Below are 25,560 nucleotides of genomic sequence, written 5' to 3' on the forward strand. Positions count from 1 at the left end.
TACATATGTACCTAACTACTAGGTAGATGTAACTGCCCTGCTCTACCCTTGTATCCCTGCTAGCACACCAAATCGAACTTTTTTTTTCTCTTTATTTTTTTTTCTTCATTTCTATTTTCGATATTTTCTAAAGAATTTTCTCTTTACTATGTATTAGCCTCGTATGACATTAATGCTTCTCCACCGCTTTATACTCGTTTGAATTTTCTATTTCCTAATGGGAAGCTAGTAAGAGAATGTGGAATGATGAAGCCGAGAAAAAAACGACAACTTGATCCATTTAAAGCACTTTGGGCTGTTTGGGGTCGCCTAACCTGCAAAATGCATTGCCTGCAGATATACAAAGTACATGTTGCTTACCGCCTCTTTCTGCTAGGTTTATACCCATGTGGCGCGATCTTGAAAGTAAACAGATCATGCGAATCTGCCACCGACTATTCGACTCCTGCTCCTGTTGCTGGTAGACCCTGTTCATCATGGCAACCTCGGACAATAAATAACGAATACAATAGTATGAACTAAAAACAAGAACACACAGTACTAGGAACGTACATTCTAAGCTATTCGTCAGTTCGTTAACGTTTGAAGTGGCAACCTCTTGCGTAATAATGGGTAACGGCAATAAAAAGAAGAGAAGGATGGAGCTCGGAAGCACGGTCGAAGGACCCTTAAAAATCGAAGGGAATAAAGAAAAAAGGTTTTCTGGTTGGTTTTTTACGGCAACAGCCAGCCCAAAATTTGGTCCAGCCGTTAAAGCCAAGCTTAGGTCTGATTGGTGTCATACTTCCAAACGGGGCAATTGATGCACAAGGGATGATCCTTGACTACAACTCTGGGGCCAATGTGTACTTGTGGAAGAACAACCCTCTTTTCAATTCTGGTATGGCATTCGTAGCAAAATCGAGTTCCCTGCGCAGGTCCAACGCAAGTCACTGCCAAGGTCACTCCGATTTTTCTTCCCTTCTTCTACTCCCCTGTCAACTGCCTGGGTTCTAAGGTGGGCAGGGTGGGTTAAGGTGGACCTTAGGGATGCTTGCTGTTCACACGTACCGTTTGTACAGTACCTTCCCCCTGTTCATCCGTCCATCACCCCCCGGGTGAGGAACATTCCTCAGCTCTTTTTTTTTTTTTTTTTTTTTGTCCCATCTATCATACATACAAACATAGACTAGGCGTCTCGTTCTCTCAAGCCTTCTCGCCGCCTTCCTCCCCCCAGTTCCCAGTTCAACCCAGGGTCCAACTCTTTTCTTTGCTTTTTAAATCTTTCGATTCGTCGGTTCAACATCGCCGTCACAATTCTCGGTTTTATTTTCCCACCGCCTTTCTTCGTCTCTCGTCTCGCCTCGGATCCCCTGTTGGTCTGTTCCTCGATCTACCTTACAAGATATACCACGGACCAACGCGTGGTGTCATTATCGTTATCCTCCCTCCTAATATTCCCCAATCCCGTCCTATTCCTACTCCCCTGTCTTACCTTACTCGCATCGCAACTCCCACCTTCGAGTTTATTGTGAGCTGGATCTAAGAATCTCTCCGTATACTCGATTCATGCATCGACCGATATAGAATACCTATCTAGATACACTTGCGCCGTTGCTACTTAATCTTATCCATCGTGTCTCCTCATCATCTGCCCACCATGCCGTACAACACCCGTCGCAAATCGTTGTCGCTGCCGTCACTCGGAATCCACATCCCAGTAAATCGATCTTCGTCTAATAATTCTAGTATGGCATGCTCTAGATCATCCTCTGAGAGCTCGTCGCACCCGAACAAGAAGATTAAACGGTCTCACAACGACACTGCATCGTCTGCTAACTCTGTACCTGCCTTTAAGTCGGTCGCTACGCCTATCAAATATGACCGCACGCCGCCGCCCTCGCCTGGGCTAAAAACCTCCATCGAGATGGATGAATCTGAGCTATCGGTGCTATCCGAATACACAGAGATTAAGAAAGTCGACTTAGAAGGCATAAACGATGAGATCGTCGAGGCTGTCATTGTGCGACTACAGGAAACCCGCAACCGACCACATCTAGTAAAGGAACTAGCCACCATTCTCATAGATCAAGTCAAAATAGTACAACAGTATGTTCAGTCCGATGACTTACCCTCCCACGTCTCATTCTAATATGATTCTTAGGTCCGCGAACCCTTGCGCTATCATCTCTTCCCGACTGTCTACATATTTGAAGCGATCATGTTGGTCTGCTATAGCTCCTTGTCCTCTGGCTAAAGAGCTAGAGACTGTCCACCCTCGGCGCACATACTTTTACCTAACAACCTGCCCTCATTTACCTCTACCAGACCCTTCCGCGCAACGCGCAATCATTACACCATCACTATCAAGCTCGGCATCTACTTCTGAAGATGCTGACTGCGACCGAAGCAGAGAGCTTAGTATGTCGCCTGAAGTAGATCTCTCATCGCCCGAGTTTGATGATATGGATGAAGATATACCGATGCCAGGCACACCGATGGGCTCAGTATCAGGGCGCCACCGGCCACTTAACGTGCCGCGCAACCAAAGAGGAGAGGAGCCCCCGCTAGAGAAGGACGAAAAGGAGTTTACACAAACAGCAGACGGACTTCAAAAGCGGAAGGCTAGCGGACATCTTCTTCGAGCTGATCCCCTTGACCAAGTGTCGATAGACGACGGCATGCAGAATGAGCAGCTCTTTGGCGAACCTCCCAGGACTCTTGCGCCTTCTCTGCTACCGCATATGGCATTCTTGACTAGTCCAGCAATGCGACCTAGTTTGATAATAGCGACGAAAAGAGACCATGAAGCCGAGAATTGGACCAAATTAGACGCCGCTCTTGAATGGGATAGGAGTCCCGAGACTATTGAGCTGGATGAGCTTGATTGCTTACTCGACGACTTCTAAATGCTCATTCTTAATGGGCTAATATCTTTACCTCTCCTAATTATTTGATGACCACTGGATGATAGGTTAATACGTGCAGCCGGCACGCGTTAGCCTTGTATGATGATGGAAGAGACGGCCGCGTTGACGAACCAAAAAGGAGTTGGGGCGAGATGGCGCTAGTCGGTGCATTTGATTTTTATTTGCTTGCTATTTCCCGCGTTCTGCATCTATTCCTTATTTCGTGCCATTTATTTCCCGATTAGATGATTGCGCGTCTATGACCGACATAGTTGGTTGCTGGCTAAGGGGGATGTACGAATATCATTAGACGTAGCGCTTAGATTATGACAGGGGATGGGCCGCATGATGAAGGCCTGGGGTCCACGGCGAAGTGAAACATCTCGTTTCTGAAGCGAACGGAGAGGGGAAGAATAGCTGCGTCGTTTGTCGCCTGATTTCTACAAAAACTGGGAATCAATCTGTACAAGTAGAAGACCTCAAAAGAAGCTGGCAAGAATGTGGCCGGTTAGCTAGAGCGCTTAGATCTTAGTTGGATGATGGACTTTTACAAGGCGGGCTGGAATAAAAAAGGAAAAACGGCGCCCAAAAATGCGAAAAGAAATCCCCGATCAATTTCAATTATCTGATCTGATGCTATTGGTGATAACTTGTATTCCTGAAGTGTGAATTCAGAGTTGAGACTTATTGGTGAGATTGAATTGGCCGTGAAGCTATTGTAAATATAGACTAAGGGTAGATACAGAGTGATATCGCGATCACAGAATAGATCTAATCTATAGTCCAACTTTTATACATCAACACATCTAGCGTCGTATCGCATATATCTTTTTTGTACAACATCGGGGTATTGATAACCCTCTGTATCCTATCTATATGAAGACGTCATATCGACCATCCCTCTTATTTCTCTTCCTTCTTCGGCTTACCACTGCTAATAGACATCCACGATGACCACCAGCCCGTCGTTGCTTTCTGTTCCTTACTCGCCTCACCACCATCGAGAACATTGGCGGTCTGAGTGGCGGCAGCGGCAGCGGCAGCTGCAGCAGCCACATCCCCGCGAACGCGCATCTCAACTAGGATATGCGTGCCCATAGTAACCCACCCCGGGCGCTCGAGGCGCACGACTTCTAGTCCGGGCACCACGCGCTCGGCGGCGCGCACGATGACTTCGATGTCCCGGTTCCACCAGCACCCGAAGCGTTCGAAGTGGGCGCGCGAGCTGCGGTCCAGAAACCCGTTGATCAGCTCCCACCAGCTGCGGCCGTGCTCGAGGAGGAGAATGCGTCCCGTGTCTGGCGTCAGGGAGCCGGCCATCGTGGCGAGAAGCTGCACGGGATCACGGACGGAGCAGAGGCCGAAGGTTTGCACGATGGTGTCGTATTTTTGGGATGGCGAGGGGGATGCTGGGAGCGCTTCTTGGGCGTCGGATTTGAGGACCCGGAGACGGTTGTTGGCGAGGGTCAGGCTCGGGTTGTTGTCGATGCTGGAGGTGGCGAGGAGCGTGAAGGAGGGCTTCTTGGGGATTTGAGAGACCATGTGCGGGACTACTTGCCGGATCCGCGTTAGGGCTAGGTCGAGCATTGCTGGTGAGATGTCTACGCCGGTGAAGCTGAGGATGGCGTTTTTGCTGGCGGGTTGGGGTTTGGCCTCGGCTTGGGGCGGTGGTGTTGGTTTGGTTGGTTTCTCCCCAGCTTTCACTGCGGGGTTCTCTTTCTCGTCAGACTTCTTGTCTTCCTGTTTCCCACCGCCTGACCAACTTAACCACCCCGACTTCTCCTTCTCCTCCGCGGGTTCGAGGCCTTCCGTCACGACACTCCAGTCGTAATAATCGAAGTTACGACCGGCACCGACGGCGACCTCGAGCACGTGACCGCGAGCACCCACGGAGGCGATGCGGCGCCGCAGCTTGGTGATGCCGAAGCGCGACTCTGACTTATCTAGGTGCTGGTCGAATTCCAGGGGTGACTGGATCGTAGGCCGGCCCGTCGGCGTCTCGGGCTCTTGGCCTGGTAGCCAGTTCTCGGCAGGATGGCTCCGCCAGTACGTGATCATTGATATTGAGAAGAAACCTATACATACTGCCGCGGCGCCGGCACCGAATAGGGGGAACCATCGGCTCCGGACTAGCTCGGAGATAGGTCGTCGTTTGTCTTCATACCCCCCTGATGAAGACGACGACGAGGATGAGGATGAAGACGAGGTGGATGATGTGGATGAGGGTGTATGTCCGGGTGGAGGTGGGGGTGAAGTGGGTGATTTCGTTGTGGGAGTAGGGCCTGGGGTCTGTTTAGAAGTTTGGTTTGGGGCTGGTTTTGGCTTTACTGGTTTAAAGGGGAGTTTTGGGATAGCTGGCGGCAGTTTTGGTGTTGGTTTTGATGCTGGTTTTGGTGGTAGTGATCGCTGCTGCGGCAATTTCTTAGCATAACCCCTACAGCTACCTTCTACCCATCTGAGACTATTCCCACCCCTGATGCATCCACGCATCGCAGCGCTCGTTGAAGAAGCATGACCGCACAGAGGCGGCATCTTGATCTACTTTAGTCTGCTGATCGTATAATGAATCTAATTCCTGCCTCTAGGGGATCGTACACCTCGGTACGTTAATGAAGTGAGGTAATGAGACCAGTAGATACGCAATGGACTACCCGATCCATCCTATGAAATCTCGATACTAGAGAGAATTGCTAAACCGTAGGACTTTAAACTAGCCACTTAGGTGTCGTTCCGAGACAATTTCCCTATGTTCAGGAACGGGTAACAAGAATGCCAATAGCAATGATGTTCGTCCTATATGGAACCGATGACGACAATGTCGATGCAGATCTCACGATCAAATGATATCTCGACTTTGGAGCGGAATTTTCATGGCTGATCTGATTTTGGAGAAGTACCGCGATGTATTCATGTATACAGTATATACTTGTAAAATTTCATTGAGAAAAACTGTGTCACTTACTAACGCTACTGCAGGGATTCTCCGGCAAGATTGCGGGGCGCGATGTGCAGGCAGAAGCTCTGACCAGACAACCAAGGCCTTGGAAGCTTCAATGCAGCTTACGCATAGTACTGAATCGTAGATTAATCATCAAATCTAAAGCTTGACGCGCTTTCCATCGAATTTAACGCGCTCAATCTAATCCGAGACTTCAAAAACTTAAATCTTGTTTCTATATTTGTGCTATGTTGTACGAGCTTGACACTGATTTTGATCATGGCCTCCCCGCAAGATCTTCAGGAGTTAATGCGACTCATGACTATCGGCATGAGGATTCCTATGAAAGATGCCATGGGTCGAATCAAAGAGTTGCAAGCAAAAAATCTCCGTAGGTATGTACTATGTATGGTTTGAAGATCGCGGGACATATTCTGCATTTCAAATTACTTGTAAATAACTAGTGCAGTATTCAACAGATAGCCGAGAGTTCTCTCGCAGATGTTACCTCTGCCATTAAGGACGCCAAAGCTTCACGATCCCTTCACAACGCTTGTAAAGCCCGGCTTAAGAATCCAACGGCAACCAAGCGTTCAGGCTCTAGCCTCGAAAACGTATCGAAACGATCGAAGCAGCTTAGAGATGGAGAGCTCGTCAATGGACCAGAGCTTCTTTCCCCGCAAGAGGTAGAAGCATCATTTACCCTGCCAGTAGAAACCGATGAACAGATAATTGCCGATACTATACTCGTGACGAATCGCACCCCACTAGTCCTTGCTTTCACCGTTGAACTCTTGCGCTATACGATGCCTGAACAACCCCCTTCTAGTCGTTTAAGTTTGGCACAGGCTGTCGTAAGTGCTAACTCGAGAAGCAAAGCTGTCTCGCTCGGCATCGAGAACGGTCCTAGCGCCGATGAGCAAGGTTGGGGTCATGGTCAGCCTAGAGTTAGAGTAATGAGTCGTGAGGTGACAGTGTTGAAAAGAGGCGGCTACGAATGGAAAGGGGACGAAGAAGTAGGAGACCATAAACTCGAAAATGACACAACTGGCAATCATAGCACTACATCAAGCGCGACGGTGACAGGCACTAGCCAAGATGCAACACCTGAAATACCCATCAATCCTGTATCGAAGTCGTGGTCAGTCAGTCAACCAGTAACTCTGAAACAGTCAACATTCGTAGTTCGAGCAATTCATATCACCAAATCCTCCGAGCGCCAGTCGACGATGCAGTCATTATTTACCGCAATACCTTCTCTTCAGAACGCGAGTCACAATGCTTGGGCGTACCGACTTCGAGTACCTACAAACTTATTTGGTGCAACTACGATTAAGGAAGAGTCATTTGATGATGGCGAGAGTGGCTGTGGCGACTTTTTACTCAAGAATATGCGAGAGTTGGATGCTGTTGACACACTCGTGGTAATGACTCGTTGGTATGGCGGCATCATGCTTGGTCCTGATCGGTGGCGTATAATGCGAAATTGTTTAAAGGATGCGTTAGCAGAACGTCTTCGAGTTACTGGGGAGCAGGCCGCTTTGGGTGGTGAAGCTGTATGGGGCTTGGACCTTGAAGCCATGAGAAACAAACCCGGATCTACCGGGTCGACATCAAGTAGATCGTATGAAGCAGGTGTCGTAGGTATGCCCATTCACCGACCCGAGGCAGCGAAAGCATATCTTTATAAGAGCTTTGCTACGAGAGTGGACTTCCCCGATGACGGCGTGGCTGGATCCATCGCCACGGAAGGGCCGGCCGATCAAATAGCAGAGGTGTCTGCTTCAAAGAGCGGTACTTCAGCTAGTAAATCTATGGTTAAGAAGAAGACGACTAAGGTACTACAACTAGAGAAGGAAGAAAATGTCGCTAGATTACTCGGCGCCATACGTCTCTTGTATGACAGCTGGGTAGATCACCTTACCATTGGTGAGCTCGACAGAAGAGCTTGGGGTTGGTATGTCGCCGTACGACCTGAGGTCGAAAGTGGACCTTCTGGTTGGGGAGCTAAAGGGCAGCTGAAGCTCGCCACCATCCTTGCCCTTCGAAGAAAAGAAGGATGAATGAAGATACCCAATTATGCACAAAAACACGTTACTTATCTAGGGCCAATTACGTACAGAGTGAGAATTGTCAGACCTAGCCCATGCAGCTATGGTCCAAATTCCTAAAACGTATACCGAAGTCTCACTTGCCAAATACAACTTGAAGCTCTTACCGGACCGATTATTAAGATCATAGCTCTAAAGAGGGTGGTTCGTATAAATCCATCTGCCTACCTACCTAGTACCTATCTATGTCCGATCAGCTGTCTTTTTCCCTTATAACTTCTACACAAGAGACCAGAATAGCCCATTGAGCGAATTTCAGATTGATAAGAAGATACAGGGAAAAGGGGTATAGAGAGAATGTAAGTCTACCAAAACACCAACTATTTACAGAAAAATGGCTACTAAAAAATAATTTGTCGATCTAGGCTTAACTGCTAAATTGTGTGTCCACTACTATTCGACGACTTCCTCCTCTCACTGCCCGAGCTTCGTGGGAAGCTTATGGTGGCTGCGCTTCTTCTCTTGGGTGGAAAGAAACTCAACAAACTTTTGATCTCTTCGCCTGCTAACCCTGCATTCTTCGCGGCGGTAGAGGCTGTTCGGCCATCCACGTCCGGTATATTTGGATCAGCACCGTGAAGTAGCAACAATTCTACGATATGGATCTTCCGCGATTGTTGAGCTACAAAATTGATAGCTACGATGAGTGGCGTACACTTTCCTGGCCCCGAGATATTAGGCTTGGCTTTACCAGTTGATAATAGCATCTTAACCATATCCTCGTTCCCTTTCTCGCACTACAGCAACTAAAGTCAGCAGTTTTCAAGAAGGGGGGCAAGAATTTTCGACGCTACATACTGCTAGGTAGAGCGCAGTTTTACCAAGACCGTCAGGACGGTCAATAAGACTGGGACAATATTTGAGGAGCATTTCGGCAACTCGTACACCTCCCTGGCCTGCCTGGCACCGATGCAACGGCGTCGCACCATTCCGATCCACGACGTCAGGGTCAGCGTGATGTTCAAGCAGCAAGGCACATGAATCTCGATTTCGCGTCCCAGCCGCTACATGCAGCAATGTTGATCCTGATAGATCGCGCTGCTCTACAGCATGTGCCTCGTTTGACAGCATATGACTCAGTATTTCAATGTTCTCTTTCTGGGTTGCCCGATGTATTGGCATCGTCTTTATTGCTGGATCATAGGAACCAAATCTGAATGATTCATCATCTACATTCACTGCGAAATGGAAGGTTAGTAATTGCTACATGTGAAATTTCTGGTGTGGCATTCTATCATGGACACTAATAATTCGAAAGACGCTCGTTTTCTGGAGCCCGATATTGAATTGATTTTCGAGTTGTACTTACTGCCTTGCTCTTTACACCATTGATAGGCGCAGGTTAGGTCGATACTGTTATCTCGCGACACAGTTGGTGGCGACGGGAGCGTAGCATTTGTATGCAACTCCAGCCTAATCCACTCGCGGAGTCCGCGCGCCTCGTCAAGTGCCTGGGTTTCCTGCAGAACCTGAACAAGCATTTCTGCTGACTCTTCAACAAGCTTACTTGGTACGGGATTCATTTTCTGCCGGCCTTCGAGAGCACGGGTTAGGAATTTTCGCGCTTGCACGGTATTGCCTTGCCTGAAGAAGATATTTCCTAATTTGTGATATAATCTGGCTCGCCGGTCGTCGTTTATCTGATCTGCTTCCCGTTTGACTTCCTCGTCAAGCAGATTCCTTAGCACAATTTTAGCTTCTAGGTCAGTCTCGTCGCTTTCAGATTGCAAGAAGATGTCTGCTAGTTCCTCTTTCATGTCCGTGAGGTTTTCGGTCGAAACATGGTTCAAATCGGATCTGGCTGGGACTTGGTCATCAGACTCGGCCGGTGTTTGGATTCCCAGTAACTGTTCCATGAGTTTGATGCCTCGCTGCTGATACGAGGCAGCTTTGACAAAGAGGCCGCATTTCATCAAGTATTGTACGATTTCTTGGTTTGCGTCAAGTTGACACTCGAGAATCTTGTTATTGGGCACATCCTCATACTCTGGTTCCGGGTCATACGTGTCTTCCTCATACAGTGGTAATGTTTCGACACTCATCAATGATTTCGGAGGGACGGAGCCCGAGTCAACAGATGCACCATCGAAATCATTGAGAGACACTGCAACCGCTATATCGTCGGCTGTCATACGCCAGTCGCGGATTTCTTTTTCTAGCGAGCTCTCCTCCAGAACATCCTCTCCAGCTTCGGACCCAGCGCTGTGTAGGTGTATTGATGGAGGGTGTCCTTTCTTTATACGACCTGAAGAGAGATACGGAGACATCCGGATAGCGTCAGTCAGTTTTCGGATCTCGTTTTCGATTTGCTTCTGAGACCTCGTCGTTTCCCATATTGCACCTAACGAGATTGTCGTCAGGCTTAGTTGCAGGACGGCCTTATACGAGCTAATGTGCTGGATCAAATCCTTGATACGCTCGTCTTGTAGACATTTTTCAATAGTTAGCCGTATTCGCTCGAGAGGGTATGGCTTGTCTTTGAGATCCGGAAGCTCATCGGCGAGCGTCTTTAACGAGGTGTGGCATGACTGGATAATTCGATGGATTTTTTCGTGGTGATCACGTTCGAAGGGTAGCAGCTTCGGTCGCTTCTCTAATATGTTTTCTATGTCGCTTACAACTGATCGCAGGTCGGATATCTCATCGTGTACCTCCCGGATGGTATCATGGATGTATTTAGTCTTTATGATGAAGCGACTCAAGCCCTTTGCGAGAGACCCGGCCAACTGGACGAGCTGTGACACCCCACTAATGGCGCTTATTACATCCATACTGTGGGTGTTCATGTTAATACCCTATCGAGACTCCTATATGACCTGGGCAGAGATAGCATTCTCGCAGTTCTTTGGATCGAGCTTGCGAATATAGGTCCACCTACTAAGTCATATTTTGAGATTCAATATAACCTGGTTATTGGAGTCCTTGCAGGCTATAACGTATTTTTTTAATGCTTACCTACAGGATGGTGTGGCCGGAAAGTCGAGAGCAGACAGGGTCTGATTTTACATATTTGGGGTCAATTTGAGACCAAGCCACGTACATGACTAGCCTATAAGATGGATGTGAATGCTGGCAGGATTAGCCATCCTACCGACTTAGGTCATCGGATCACACCTAGGTAAAGACTCGTTGTGTTACCCTACGTACCCTCCGGCTGTCTACCTCCTACAAACCTTGGAAGCTAGTTCTCAGGCTTCCGTTATTGCTAGCTTTCCTCATCCAGCCCTACCATATTCGAGGACTACGTCACTTGATACACTGCCCCTTTCGTCAGCGAGGAATGGATGTGTATTCGATGAAGGGCCAAAGCCGAAGGAAAAGCGCCACCCCCCTTACATAAGTCTTGGGGAAGACCTTCTTCATAATTGCCTATTTCTTTCCAGCACAGGCCTGCATCAGCCACCACAATAATTCTGCTCAAAGGGATACTATAAACCCCACACCAGAATCTTACCCAAGCAGAGCCTACGACTGGGGGCGGCACCAGTCCGCTCTGTAAGGCTAACGATTATGGTTGGTTTAAATCGAGTTTGCTTTCATATGATCACCACAGGGTCACCAACTTTGCGATCCTATGCAGAAGTATGGCCTCTAGTCCGCAACTAAACACGGCTGACATGCACCTAGTGAGACGACGCATATACGGACCAATATCCTCTTCTCAATATGTGGCTAAGCCTCTGGCTGCCCGGTGTTAATTACCTATTCTCACTTACCTCGCGTCGATGGGAAGTTAATTACCTACCTACCCTAGGCAACTAGGTTGCTAAGTACCTAAGATATCGATTAACTCCTTCGAACGCCTCTCGCGGTCTCGGTAAACTAATCCGCACCGCGAGCTGAACTTCCTTTGGGTTATTGCAAGCCACCGCCCTAAGAGAATCGTGCATGCAGCAAGAAATTCACCAATCAAGTAACGCCCGCTTGCATTCTATTATGTCACTGTAATTAACGGACACGGAGGTGCTGACCGACGATCATTTTGAGAGGACGAGGCTCTGGGCTTGGTGTGTCTTGTACTGACCGAGGAAATCTGGACAAAATGTCTGTCTCACGCCTCTATCTGACCTATTCCACTTGATATCCTATCCGCTCTCCGTGAAATCAATTACTTAGTCGAAATATCGCGTTAGTGCACATGGATGACCACAGGTCTTCCTTGGGCTATTCGCTACCTATCCCAATGTCGACATTGCGTCCACGCAAATCTGACAATGATACTGAACCAATCGAGTTCATCCCCCCTGCAGGGGCAAACCGTAATGAGCAAATAGATAGAAGACGCCGCAACAATCAAGGAATCATTGAAAACCCCTTAGGTACGCCACTTGTACATGTATTAACATGGCAATGTGACACTTATTAATATATTATAGTCCATCTAAACGACGAAGAACTTCTACAGGATGTCTTGGTATTCTGGCAGGAATGTTTACCGACTGTTGATCGGGATGAACTAATTAGAGCAGCCAGGGTTGCCCAGAATGCCCGTTCGTATGACGAGATTGCTAGGTCTACAAGCCCAGACCCAAAGACTGCCTCTAACGAAGATGGTTACAACCCCCTGGTACAGCTTAGAGAAGAAGAGAAAGCTGCACTGATAGCCGAGAAGGACTCTCTTTTCTCCGAGAAGAATATGTTTATCGTCATTCTTACCGTCTCGCTTGCCGCCTTTCTACAGGGTTTTGTACAGTCTTCTATCAATGGAGCCTCGCTATACCCGGAACAATTTCACCTGAACATAACAACAGGACCTAACACTCCACCCGAGGCGGATACCTACAAACTCGGGGCGGCTAATGCTTCTCCCTTTTTCTTTGCCGCACTGCTGGGTTGCTGGTTGTCCCTGCCCATCAACGATCTAGTTGGTCGTCGAGGAGCGATGACTATAGCCGCGATACTGATACTTGCTAGTTCATTGGGTGCAGCTTGGTGTTTGGATTGGAAAAAACTGTTGCTAGTACGCATGGTAAATGGCATCGGTGAGTACGACTTGCATTATACCAGTAGAACTAATATGGTTCAACTACAACCTTGGTCACATCATATTAACATACACTGAATAGGGATGGGAGTCAAGGCTGTTAGCACACCTATCCTTGCATCTGAGACAGCAGTTGGTTTCTGGAGAGGAAGCGCCATCCTCGCGTGGCAATTATGGTAGGTGTATACCTTTTCACATAACTAGGTACCTACCTACCTATAATATCTTAATTAACCGTGGGAAAGGGTCGCTTTTGGGATCATGATGGGCTTCGCGTTTAACCTTATCTTCTACACGACAGGAAATTCGAAGTTGACCGTGCAGTTGATCCTGGGTTCCCCTTGTGTTCCCGCAGTATTCCTCCTTATAGGGTTATATTTCTGCCCGGAGAGCCCTCGGTATTATATGAGGCAGAGGACGTCCAGTTACAATCCCCAGAAAGCATATGAAATTCTGCTAAAACTTCGAAAAACGGAAGTACGTGCCGTCACTATTCGTATATGGAAGACATATTACTAATATTGGGTCGGCTCGCTAGCTCCAAGCCCTCCGTGATGTTTACTTAGTTTATAAGTCCGTCCAACTCGAAGAATACTCGGATGACATCGACGATGGCCCTCCTAAGGGGCTTTTCGGTCACCTTGAGAATTACGTTTCTCAATACAGACAGCTCTTTACCCAGCGAAGACTGAGAAATGCTGCGATAAGCAGTTCAATAGTCGCGTTATCCCAGCAATTATGTGGTAGTATGTTACCTAATCAACTCTACGGTCTATACCTTGTTCTTGGGCCGCATCCGGATCTTGATCAGTTCATATCACTAATGTTGTGAAATAGTCAATGTGCTTGCGTTCTACTCAGGTATTTATCGCAACAGCTTTTGAGACCTCCCTGTATTAAATAATCATTCCAGGTACGCTGTTCAGTGGCATTACGGGCGCCGCTCATAACCTAAGCAAGACACAAACTATACGCGACCCGATGCTCTATAGTTTCGGATATGGTATGGCTGATGCGAGCTTATTATTGTAATCTGTGGTATATAACCAGAAATTAGTCCTAAACGCTGTCTAATAGGGGTTGTCAACTTCGTCTGCGGTCTTCCAGCAATCAAGACCATCGATACGCTTGGCCGGCGTAAGTGGCTTGTTATAACCTTGCCTGTGATGACCCTCCTTATGCTTGCCGCGGCGATGGCAAGCCTCATGCCAAAGGAGGAAAAGACACAGAGGATTGCGGCCATTGCCGTTTTCTTGTTTTGTAAATACTTCATGCCTATTCAAAGATGAAAACACTAATTAATTCGATAAAGTGTTCGCAGCGGTTTACGCACCAGGACTGGGTAAGTTATTTTCATCGTTGGCGCTCTTCGATAGTAGCTGACGTTTCCTTAGGCCCTATCCCATTTACCCTCGCATCTGAAAGGCGAGTCTCCCACACTTAAAATATCATCCATGAATACACGCTAACATAACCACAGCTTCCCCCTTTCCCACCGCGAAGCCGTATGCCCCCAAACTCCCACCCCCAACCCCTCCAATCACTAACATCTCACCCACCTAGGGCGCCGCCTTCGCCATCTCAATAAACCTCCTCTTCGCGGGCTTCATCCAACTATTCTTCCCGAGCATCTACGCCGGGCTCGACGACAAAGGCTCTTTAGGTCTCTTCGCAGGGCTGAACTTCGTCGCCTTCATCCTCGTCTTCCTCTTCGTCGAGGAAACCAAGCGCCGGTCTCTCGAAGACCTAGACCTGATCTTCGCCTTCCGCAAGCGCGATTTCGTCCGCCACCAGCTGACGAAGTACCTACCCTGGTTCTTCCGACGCTATGTTCTCCGCCGTAGAGAGCGGAAGCCGTTGCTGTATAGGGACTTGATATGGGGCGCGCCGCGGGCTGAGATGGGCGTGGATCGGGACTGGAACTGGGAGCCGACTTCTGCCACTGCTGCGGGGGGCGAGGGCCGCGGGTTTGGTCGCGAGGAGAGTATCTCGCCTGAGTTCCCTCGCCGGCCTTCTGGATTTACGGTACCGGAACACGTGGGAAGGGTCTCGGAGGACTCGATCGATTCCGCGCATAGGTAGATGAAGTATCTAGAGAACTGTGTTTGCAAGATACCTGTACTCGTTCGTTCTAGAACTAATAACTATCCTTCATGTAGAATAGTTCTAGTACATAGTTATTTCATGGTTTGGGATAGAATAGAGCTTTACACTTCGACGAATTGGTGCTTTTCGTCTTATGAGGTACCTAAGTATGTTTCTTAGGTAGGTAGTACACAACCGAGACATTCTAAACCCTTTCTGGATCTTTCCTCATATTCCTTGCTTCTGTGATATCACATCGGTAGGTACATAAGACATCACCGGGATCTCACAGCAGGCTCAAAGTACATAGCACAAGTAGGTACTTAGTAGTTATCAATTTCACTACTCTACTCCATTTGTATATGCTAGGAGGTAAGTAGCACTATACTAAACCACGCGCAAATACCGTTGGAACGATAGCCATATCATAAAAATCTACCTATCCAAAACCCAGGCGCCAACCCGTTTGCTCGCTCATTTCATCTAAGCATGCTGCCGATAGCCGGTGGTGCGAGCTAATATGCGAGAACCCGTACACAATACATGCATGCCCCTGCGAGAAAAAGCAAAAAAAGCGCCACCTTCGTGTCTAGTCTAAAGTTGTGAAAGGAGCAAATGGAAAAAACCCTGGAATGCTTCAATACCTGCCGTCTGTAATCTCGTTGAAGATATCCCGTGTGATGAGATTTCCTCTCAGCAGCGCCCTGTCCGTGATCTTCCCCTTCCTGGGCGCGCCCTGTTGGTATTGGTTTTCCTTTCCCTCTGAGACCTGCACCAGGCCTCTGCGCCCGCTGACGAGGCCTTTCTTCGGGACCTTCCTTTGTGGCGACTTCTGCTGCGCCGTCTTACTAGCACCAGCGCCATTATCAATACCCCCTGCACCTACATCCCCAGATCCCGGTCCCGATCCTCCGATCGTGATCTGTGTGGCCGCGCCCCCCTCCTCGAAAAAGTGGCTCTCGAGCGCGTCCGTCGGTAAGTCGTAAACCCACTCACGGTCCTCCATGAGCCTTACAAAGCGGCTCAGCATCTCCTGGTCCCCGGCGCCCTTGAGCGTGGTCCGGCTGCCGACGACGAGTAGCTTCGTCTTCGCGCGCGTGAACGCGACGTTAATCCTTCTCCAATCCTTTAGCAAGTCGCCGATGTTGCATTGCTCGTTGCTGCGCACCAGGCTGAGGATCACGACCTCTTTGTCGCGGCCCTGGAACCGGTCTGCTGTGTGCAGCTCGATGCTGCTGCCGTGGACGCGGAGTCCGTGTTTGAGTAGCGAAAGTTGTGATCGGTAGTGCGTCATGACGCCAATCTCGGCCGCCGGCACGCCAGTTGCGAGGAGTGCATCGACAAGCTGTACGACGATACCGGCTTCTGTTGGGTTGACGATGCGGTTTCCCTTTGCTTCTTCGCGCGCCGATGGTAGTAAGTCCGTATTAACGAAACGGACGCGGGCTTCGGGGTTTAGAAGGTGGCGTAGCCAGCAGCTGTCATTTGTCCAGTTCGTACAGAAAGACCGTGGTGTGCTGTGATGTTTGATGGTATTGGCGTCATAATGCTTCTGCCGCAAGTTTTCCATAAAGGGAATGTCGAGCTTTCGATGGCGAAGCGCTTCTGTACCACACTTAAGGCGACCGTCATAAATGAGGGTGTTGCTAAGCATCATGACGTCTTCACACATGCGGTACTGATGTTCAAGATTAACCACCGAGTCGGGGTGGGTATCGGAAAGTAACTTGAACAGGCTAATATCCAGACCGCCAACGCGAGCTTCTTCGTTTTGTACCAGAGGTGGGAGTTGGTTATGGTCGCCAACTAGAACGAACTTGCGCGCCATGCGGATCGGCCCAATACAGATAGGCAACGTGATCTGAGACGCTTCGTCAACAATGCAGTAGTCAAAAGTGCGTTCGCTAAAGACAGGGTGGCTGACACCTAAGCAGGTTGTTGCCACAATAGGTGTCTCGTGCCAGGCACTTCGAATCTCTTCGAAACTGTTCATCGGCTGTCCAGCAAGGATCGCAAAGTCTTGCACATCGGGATGAACCTTTGCTGGTGCGCCAAGTCGCAGAACAGGCATTTGGTCATCCTTCAGCTTCAGTAAGATGTTGTCAACGGCAGAATGAGTGTAGGAAGTTAAGAGTACGCTTTTCCCTTGGCCGACAAGGGCGCGGATGATGTGGGCAATCGTTGTCGTCTTGCCGGTGCCAGGCATACCGAGGACAAGAGCATAGTCGTTCGCACTCATCACTTTCTCGATCGCCTTCCTTTGGTCAATGTTCAGGCTTTCCTGGTCGGCAACGGTATATTGCGTCGTAATAGCCTTGAATGTCGGCGGAGCGAGGTCGATTACGAGACGTCGAATTTCTCTCGATCCAAATACACCGTCGGCCATAGCTTGAACTAGATTGTTTCGAACGGTTGCCATACCGCTGCTGAATTCGTCTTTATCGAGACGATATTTGAGAGGTGCTTCCTTGATCTTGCCCTGAGACTGAGCTGGCGTTGCCCCTTCGGGCGCCACCTCCATAATGCTCGCGAAAACCTGATTATTCGACAAATCGAATCCCGGCTGACGTATACGAGCATTATGAAGTCGGCGGTCAACGGCAACAGTGATTTTTTGTTTTCGTACGGATGTGACATACCCAATTCCGAGGGCAAAATGACCCTGTTCATCCGATACAACGATGGGCTCTCCTACCGCAAGCTGGGAATCGAGGAAAGAAAATCCCGAAGATGGATTTTCCTTGACGAAAGTATAGCGAAATCGGTTGATCCTAGGATTGTTGGTATCTTCAAGGGCGGAGCCCTCCTCGATGATGACGTTGGAAAAACACCGCCCAACCTTTTCTCTCTCGGTGCTTACCATAGTCCAGAGCTCTCGGCGTAGTTTCTGACTCTCTTTCTCCTCCTTCGTTAACAAGTCCTCCCATTTTAGGAAGAACTCTTGATGAGCCGGAGTCAAATGTCGGACGACGTCATCGAACTTGGTTTTCATGCCACTGGTTTCGTGGTCGCCATTATCTGCGAGTTTGTGGTATATGAAACAGGGTACCTTTGCATAACATCTATCGCAAGTATTGGTGCTTCGTTTCATGGGTGGGAGCTGAACACTGCGATCTCGAATGTAACAGGCTAGTTGATTGCGTTGCATAATCATATGACGAAGTTCGTTACGAATCGTTGGTATTCGGATCGTCTGAGACGTTTCCATATAATAGAGAATTCCGTAGGCGATTTCGACGTCGTATCGATCTGATAATAGGAGGTTGTAAAGAGATGTTTGCGCTTGGTGATTGCTCGTGGCATTATGGCCCGTCTTTACTTCAAAGGGCACTGTCAGGGTACGCCGTTGAGGTCCATCCTTCATTGTTACCTGTACCGTCGCGTCGATATTACCTTTGAGCCCGTACATCGGGGACCAAACATGTTCTTCGACGTCGAGTAGTTTTGTGACACACATATTGGCCTTGTCGCCGTTCCGGCCTTGTACAACAGCATCGGGCTAGCGCATATCAGCAATGATTCCCTAAACATCTAGCAATGTCCAAAGTACTTACCCTCGGAAAAGGGGTGACAAATGCTGCCGCCCAACTCCTTAACTCTGGCATCTTCGATCGAAGGTGTTCGCAAGCTTCGTTGACGGAAACCTTAATCATATACAAGTCTTCCACGTGCTTTTCTGTGATGTTAGAAATAACAGTATTCAAAAACTCGGGGCTCCATTTATTGGACATGAGGGCCTCCTGAAAGATCTCGTGCAGCAATGTTCCGTATACTAAGGGCGGAGTCTTGTCGCTGGTGGCCTTGACTCGGTCCTGGAGGACAGCCCGGCGCATACATGTAAAGCTGTCTGCTACGACGGTGGCCGATATCAACTGATCTGGATGCAGGATGAGTATGTTTTGAGAGTTGTCTATGATGCATTGCCCACTCGACTGAAACTCGCCGATTATATGGACGTAGGATTTAGGGCTTGCCGAAGTGTCCACCCAGTCACCTCGAAGGTGGACAGCCTTTACGATATTGCTTCGATCAAGTTGAACAAAAAGAATCTAGTGTTGTTAGCTATCCCACCTTCTGGGTAATATTTAGAATAGGGACCCTTACCTTCTCCATCGATTCTCTTCCATTGTCGTCGACGTATTGGCTTTGAAGCACCTTAGTCACAAGATATCTTTGAATTGTCTTGGGTTTGTCCACTACCTACGAATATTCTTAGTAACCGGGTTCAATCCCTTCTTGTCACCACCTACGTACGGGAGGTAATGATCCATTAACCTGCTTAGAAGAGGCGGATTGTGTAGCAGCTATTTCAGCAGCATCAAAATCGAAGTCGCCCCCAAAATCATCCTCGAATACATCCCCACCAAGGTCATCAACAATGGTGGTTTGTTTCTCCTGTGCGGCAACAGCGGGTTGACACGGCGTCTCGGGCTTGCCCTTCGAAGAACGACTCGAATCTATTTGTGTTATCAAGTCTTCTGCGGCAGTAAATACGTCGTCGTCCATATCTGCAAACTCATCGTCGTACAAAGTTTCTTGGTTAGGTTGCTGGCGCTCTAGATTCTGCCCGGTATCTGCTGGCAGTATTATTAAATCGTCTTCCGCATTCTCTTCCTTCGGTTGTCCCAGACTAGCATCAAGCTCCATAAGCGTGTCCTCGTCGAAGTCATCGTCGCCATAATCGGATAGTTCATCTATCAATGTGTCTAGGCTTGACTTCATTGCCGCTGGCGCATTCTCTTTGACCAATGATGGAGTAGGAAGCTTCGAAGATATTCGTCGGGTAGGTGAGCCATTGGCTTCCGAAATCGGCTGAGAACTATTCTTCTTGGGTGAAGGCGATCTTAACGCATCTTGACGGGCTTGGACGACCTTTGATCTGTCGATCTCCCTCGTTCCCTTCTTCAACAAGGCATTTAGCATGGACAATTTCGAATGGCCACTTGGGCTTTCCTCAGCGGCGATTTCCATTGGTTCCGCTACATCTGCCCGTTCGACCTTCCGACGTTTTGGCCAATTCTCTCCACAGCTGATAGACCTTCGCAGGCTACTTTCGATCCTCGACGGTCGAGGCGAGGATGAGACCATGATTTGAGCAAGGGCAGAATTCATGGCGCCGAGGGGCGTGATCGATTTAGAACCATTTAAGGAGAAGCGATCCCATAGCTCTAGTGCAGGGTCGGCGTGTGGCGATTTGAGGGCTCGTGACAACTTCCCTATATTTACGGACGGGGTGTGAGGTTTCGAGTGGGAGGCAGGCGACGATACGGGCGACGAACTCCGTGCTCTTTTCTTTCCCCTCTTACCGGGCATGACTGGTGATAGTTTTAGTCTCTGCTGCGGGTCATCTCTTATGTCCCAGCTGATCCTTTCATTGGGACTAGTATCCTCTTCCACTTCTTTTGACTCGATCGTCCCAATGAGATCCTGCCACGCGAGTCGGCTCATGGGTGTGGTCAAACTATCCTTGGACGCGGGTAATGATGGAGTTGTCTCCAAATCTTGTTTTCTGTTTCGCTTTCCCCTCAATCCGTCCCTCGAGGGAGCAGCGTCGCTGGGCGGTGCATCGATATTAATGATAGGTAGGTCGGACGTGGTGGTATCGTGATCATTGCTCTTGGTGGTATCTTGGCACTTAAAAGCGTTAAGCTTGTTTTTCGAGACTTCGGAGATGGGCTGAAGCGTCTTAGGAATTGGGTTCCGAGTCGTTGTTGAATGGTTTACAGCTGAATGGCTTCTGGCTTTGTTCCAATGCTGGCGAGTCTGAAGTCTCTAGTCAAGTCAACATTGACTGCAAATATCATGAATTATAAGGTATGAAGTAACATATACGACTTACCCCAGGAGGGCCATTGGGCTCTGAGAATGATTTTTTGAGAGGCATAGCGGCGCTATCTTCGCGAACACGAAATTACCATACCATAATTGAGTTCTATAGTAGAGACATCGATGTTAACATCGACGTTGACATCGACACGAGCATAGACCTTATGTTATGTTAAATTGGGGGTTGGATAATAATTAATGGACAAACGACAAGCGACAAACGGGGATGGGTCCAATCAAAGTTATGGGTCCTTGTATAGCAAGTTGGAGGGATGCAAAGGTGAGATAGCAAAGCAATGATAAATTGAATTGAATTGAATTCCAGGGTTGTATTGTACGCGAAGACGCGAAAACCAAACGCGTCGGGTGGAATCAATAAATCACGGTTAGCCACAGTACCCCACTCGATACATTCAAGGTTCAAGGTGTTGGTGGGGTTTGCATTATGTGGCTTGTTGATAGTGGCTTATCACTAATTATGCACCTCTAACTTTGAAGTACCTTGGTACTGTAGCACGTCACTAAGAAAATGAACATTGAAAATCATCATGGTCCAAGCTCCTTTTCTACATAGAAGACATCACTCCACTACCACTCCACCACTCTACCATCCCCACCAACTAGTACCAAAATATGAAGCTTCAAGCTCCAAGCTCCAAGTTCCAAACTTACCATCACTCGCGATCTTTAATAAACGTTTGATGGTATCCAATTCGACACTATGCCTAACGGATTTTCGATTTCCGGCCCACCGGAGGTGATGGAGTTGTTAGTAACTAACCATACCCCTTGGCCAATGCATGAGGGAAATCCTACATTGTTACGGCAACAAGGACTTGTTGAACGTATATTCTTCGAGGACGACACAACCATCAATTTTGACCAGATACCTGCTCTCCAGTCCTGGGCTCCTCTAGTCGGTCATAACGAATTTAGTCGTGTCAATCACGTCGTCGCTTCGCTCATGCAAGCGTCCAAACTCGCCAAGCGCCCTTTGACTGCCGAGGAAGTCCGGCTTACGAGCGACTTCGCTGCCTCAGCCTTCAGATGGCATCCTTGGGTTTCCCTTGCCTCCATAAGTACCGCTCTTGGGTTCACTTGGTTCGGAAGGCATAAATTTAGATTCCCTTTTTATACGCCACGACCTGGATCGGCATTTAACCCAACCGTGTTTCCTACGAAATCATTACCCCTTATGAGAGGCCCAGTAGCTTCATTAGCATGGCATTCTCTTCGCTTTGGTCTGTATTATGCTATATGCTCTTTTGGATTCGTTCCCCTCGGCGGATCCTTAGCAAATATGTCATTCGAAGCACATGTATTTAGGGAACCACGTCTAAAGGGTCTACAAAACGATATTAAGAATAACGTCATGGCCATGCGTGCTTCGGCAATGAATTCCCAGCAAGGGTCAAACGTACGCATTGAGTTTCCACGTGGCCAGGATGCCTCAAACCCGGACAATCAAGCGCAGCCTGATTATGGACGTAGTTATAATGAGGTTTCGGAAAACGGGTTTGGTGAACGGGCTTCGGGCCCCAGTAGCGTAACATCATCTCCTACACCCCAGCCAAGTTGGTCTCAAAACACCCCGGCTCCGGTGTCGCCTAATACCCAAGGCACGAGGCCCCCGAATCCAGCTCCGCGGTATGTTGACGATTCGGATCCTTTTGACGATGACGACGGCTCCCCGATTCCAGCATCAGTGAGAAGAATCGAGGCACAGCGAACTCAAAGCACTCAAGGAGGATCTGCATGGGATCGTATTAGGCAACAGTCACAATCAACCAATTCCTCGGGTCAAGGAGGCGGATGGGCCCAGCTACGGCAGGACAAGGCGCCCAATTCCCAGTCGAGGACAGAAGGCTTCGCGTACACGAAGCAAGACGAGGACAAGGAGAAAAGGAACTACGAGAAAGAGCAAGCTCAAAAGGAGTTTGATGCTCTCCTCGACTCTGAACGACGTGGTGGGTCGAGCAGACGGTAGAATGGATGGCATAGGGCACATGGTGGGCTTAAACATTGTGACCCTAGAGCCTATGCGATTGGAGTAAAGGGGTAAAATGATGTGTTTAACACCTGTACTACTACTTAAGATATGAAAAAAAAAAGAATCAAGTTGTTTCGGCCTAATTGACATGGTGTACAGGTAGTTGACAAGCATCCGGCCTAACGTAAAGGTCCTATTAATGATTAGCCACCAGGGGGGGTATGTTTCGCTTCGTGATCAACGAGAAGATATCACCGCAGCGGGAAGCTGGAAGGGAACCTTCACGACCTTATTGCCTAATCATTATGTTAAATGATAAAGTATTCCAAGGTTTCTAGGATATCAAGGCACTTCGAAGTCAGGTAGGTTGGTTGGAAATCAATGTTTTTTATTGTACACCTCATGAAAGTTTTGGAATTCAACGCCTGCAGTATGATTATGTCGGATTAACCGCCGACCCTTCCGCCCATATCAGCCCTTTTCATTTCCCATTTACCACGGATCCATTTCCTCCTCGATGCGGTCAAGGACAGAGTCGACGTCATTGGAGATCTCCATTGCGTCCCAGAAATCGTCCTCGTCGGAAGATTCCCAGCCCTCATCTTCCTTCTCCAGACCATCCTCAGCCTCGAAAAACGGCTCGGCGTCTGAATCAGACATGTCCAGCTCCTCCCATTCCTCCTCGATCTCAGCTCCTGCCTTCTCTTCCTGGGTCATCACCACATCGCCGAGGGGCTGAGGAGGATGAGGCATCGACGGCGTGGGGTAGCCCAGGGTTGCGAGGGCGGCGTCTACATCCATAACGCTTCCGTCGTACATGTATTGTTCGATGAGGCTAGAGTGGACTTTGAAAGCATCTGGCCATCGGAGGTGGTTGAGCGTCTTGAGATAATATCTCGCGTTCTGGATAGCGGCGTGATTGCGGCTATCCACAACGGTTGCGACGGCGTACTGCCATTGATCCTCAACTGCGATGAGAGTCAGTAATTTCTTCTTTAAGACTTAAAAGAGTTTTAAGCAAGTTTTCGGAGCGGGCGAAAGGTGCCATCTAACATGATTAGAAAAATGGTACTTAACTGATTTTGAGGCAGGCTAGATTGAGGATACAATCAAAGCAATCAATGTCGCCGTCTTGGTAGGGCCGAGCATCGCGGTCACCGTGGAGGAAGAGACCACAAGAAAATGCGGGCATGGCAGAGTTAAAATACTGGCAACGTTCAAGCTTCCACTGAGCCTGTGTGTGGCCGCAGGCCATTGTCTTTCTTTTCCACAGGTGACACATCTTCGAAGGTAGACTGGTGATGGCTGTAAGAATATTTCAGATTCAGAAGAATATTGATATGATCAAGAGAGTTGATGAAGTCTCAGTGGGAATTGTGCGGATTGGAAAATTACTTGAGAGAATAGAGAAGAGAAGGTGTATGGGAAAGGACTCGATAGTACCCTGAGAGACACAGGAATCGAAAACCCTCAGGACGAGCTAGTTTATGCGAATATTTAGATGAGATGATAGGTTTATGATTGTTACTTACGTTGCGTTCAAACGTCTGATGTATCCTGTGAGCTATTTTATAGGGTCATCGATATTGTAAAAGGTAAGTGGACGGATAGGAAGGAGTAACGATTGAAGGTGTATTGGTTCTTTCCCTCGCCTGGAGGACTTGGTGAATGGATTGAAGTATTGGATGGATACTGAGCGTGGAGCAGTTCTAATTAGTAATGTTTCTCTAGGAACACTCTCAGTATAGCGGAGGTCCCCCTCTAGGGTTATTAGTTCAATGTAATTACATTCAAACGTACCTTGAAAAAAACTTAGGCACACTCGATTACTATTCCTATGGGATATTCATGCTGAGTAGGAAAGGTGTTGCAGGTTATGATGGTATCTAGGCTTTAACGAACATCACTGGGGAATCTAGAAATTACGACAAGGAGACTCTTGACGTCCTAATACATATGGCATACATCACTCCGGAGACGATTCTGTATTACGGTACGCCAATATAGCAGAACAACCGCATGACTCGACATTAGGTAGACATTGGAAGAATTCATCCCGAGTCAAAAGGCAAATGGATTCATCTAAATTACGCTGATTGCCTTGCCCCTTTGTTTCACCCTAGGGAATTACAAGATTGAAAATTCGATGAGATGAAGACACTTAGATACAAATCATGCTACTGATTCGACACTTCGAATAAACAATTAGTTATCCAAGGAAGTATCAATACAGCCATATTAGTGTATGGCTGAGGGTTACTCTATAACTAGCAATAACAACTTACATGAATGAATATCTAGGGCATTCACCTTTGAGTCCTACACTAATTATTGTTCATTGAAAGACACATAAACACCATATTCATTGGCAAGGTTAAGGCAAGTACCTGACATTCTTACTGGGACGACGCCGACTTGTGACTGAAGGTATACTTTGACTAAGCTGGACGTTGGTGATTGGACTGGTTGAGACCCACTTCGGTCCGAAGTGGAGAATTTACGGGGCGGGATTCGGGGGTATGATCGGATGAACATGAGTCTGAATAGGCAGGAGGTAAGTGGGGTTACTCAGAGACGTGGAAATCATGACATGCAAGGTGGAAGGATCAAAGAGGCGTTTGATAGCAAGCGAGAGTTATGGAGGGATCTAGGCCTGGTCCTAGGGATGCTCCCGCCTTCTCGGGTCATTGAATGTTTTGTTCCCCTTTTTCAATTCGGGAGTGTTTACTAGGCACTTT

At 48.3% G+C, this 25,560-nt stretch overlaps 8 protein-coding genes across 8 annotated transcripts; 4 read left to right on the forward strand and 4 right to left on the reverse strand.

Moving 5' to 3' along the window:
- The first annotated feature begins 1,158 nt into the window (after positions 1-1,158).
- Positions 1,159-3,503, forward strand: GGS22DRAFT_155025 (uncharacterized protein). Its single transcript, XM_047960130.1, has 2 exons — positions 1,159-2,088; positions 2,144-3,503. The coding sequence occupies exons 1-2, from the start codon at positions 1,640-1,642 to the stop codon at positions 2,886-2,888; spliced, it is 1,194 nt and encodes a 397-aa protein (XP_047821905.1). The 5' UTR covers positions 1,159-1,639; the 3' UTR covers positions 2,889-3,503.
- Positions 3,504-3,578: 75 nt separating this feature from the next.
- Positions 3,579-5,731, reverse strand: GGS22DRAFT_155027 (uncharacterized protein). Its single transcript, XM_047960131.1, has one exon. The coding sequence runs from the start codon at positions 5,418-5,420 to the stop codon at positions 3,792-3,794; it is 1,629 nt and encodes a 542-aa protein (XP_047821906.1). The 5' UTR covers positions 5,421-5,731; the 3' UTR covers positions 3,579-3,791.
- A 264-nt stretch (positions 5,732-5,995) lies between these two features.
- GGS22DRAFT_93029 (uncharacterized protein) lies at positions 5,996-8,327 on the forward strand. Its single transcript, XM_047968447.1, has 3 exons — positions 5,996-6,221; positions 6,296-8,236; positions 8,303-8,327. The coding sequence occupies exons 1-2, from the start codon at positions 6,106-6,108 to the stop codon at positions 7,887-7,889; spliced, it is 1,710 nt and encodes a 569-aa protein (XP_047821907.1). The 5' UTR covers positions 5,996-6,105; the 3' UTR covers positions 7,890-8,236; positions 8,303-8,327.
- GGS22DRAFT_185454 (ankyrin) lies at positions 8,312-10,708 on the reverse strand (the record flags this gene model as incomplete). The annotated part of the gene is made up of 3 exons (XM_047964328.1): positions 8,312-8,674; positions 8,736-9,115; positions 9,247-10,708. The coding sequence occupies 3 exons, from the start codon at positions 10,706-10,708 to the stop codon at positions 8,312-8,314; spliced, it is 2,205 nt and encodes a 734-aa protein (XP_047821908.1).
- Positions 10,709-11,555: 847 nt separating this feature from the next.
- On the forward strand, positions 11,556-15,003 carry GGS22DRAFT_197936 (uncharacterized protein; the record flags this gene model as incomplete). Its single annotated transcript, XM_047966059.1, has 12 exons — positions 11,556-12,256; positions 12,314-12,919; positions 13,004-13,097; positions 13,167-13,398; positions 13,460-13,667; positions 13,759-13,782; positions 13,835-13,924; positions 13,999-14,168; positions 14,234-14,263; positions 14,316-14,350; positions 14,402-14,426; positions 14,485-15,003. Exons 1-12 carry the CDS (start codon positions 12,076-12,078, stop codon positions 15,001-15,003), a joined length of 2,214 nt encoding a protein of 737 aa, XP_047821909.1. The 5' UTR covers positions 11,556-12,075.
- A 3,967-nt stretch (positions 15,004-18,970) lies between these two features.
- GGS22DRAFT_93105 (uncharacterized protein) lies at positions 18,971-21,115 on the reverse strand. Its single transcript, XM_047968449.1, has 3 exons — positions 20,846-21,115; positions 19,111-20,778; positions 18,971-19,055 (listed from the first exon to the last, which is right to left on the reverse strand). The coding sequence occupies exons 1-2, from the start codon at positions 20,888-20,890 to the stop codon at positions 19,246-19,248; spliced, it is 1,578 nt and encodes a 525-aa protein (XP_047821910.1). The 5' UTR covers positions 20,891-21,115; the 3' UTR covers positions 18,971-19,055; positions 19,111-19,245.
- Positions 21,116-21,389: 274 nt separating this feature from the next.
- Positions 21,390-22,962, forward strand: GGS22DRAFT_155045 (uncharacterized protein). Its single transcript, XM_047960132.1, has one exon. It carries the CDS (start codon positions 21,554-21,556, stop codon positions 22,817-22,819), a length of 1,266 nt encoding a protein of 421 aa, XP_047821911.1. The 5' UTR covers positions 21,390-21,553; the 3' UTR covers positions 22,820-22,962.
- Positions 22,963-23,314: 352 nt separating this feature from the next.
- Positions 23,315-24,123, reverse strand: GGS22DRAFT_197943 (uncharacterized protein; the record flags this gene model as incomplete). The annotated part of the gene is made up of 2 exons (XM_047966060.1): positions 23,930-24,123; positions 23,315-23,790 (listed from the first exon to the last, which is right to left on the reverse strand). The coding sequence occupies exons 1-2, from the start codon at positions 24,102-24,104 to the stop codon at positions 23,315-23,317; spliced, it is 651 nt and encodes a 216-aa protein (XP_047821912.1). The 5' UTR covers positions 24,105-24,123.
- Positions 24,124-25,560: the final 1,437 nt, after the last annotated feature.

This window comes from Annulohypoxylon maeteangense (assembly GCF_022496945.1).
Source record: "Annulohypoxylon maeteangense strain CBS 123835 unplaced genomic scaffold GGS22scaffold_3, whole genome shotgun sequence".
In the NCBI taxonomy this organism is placed as follows: domain Eukaryota; kingdom Fungi; phylum Ascomycota; class Sordariomycetes; order Xylariales; family Hypoxylaceae; genus Annulohypoxylon; species Annulohypoxylon maeteangense.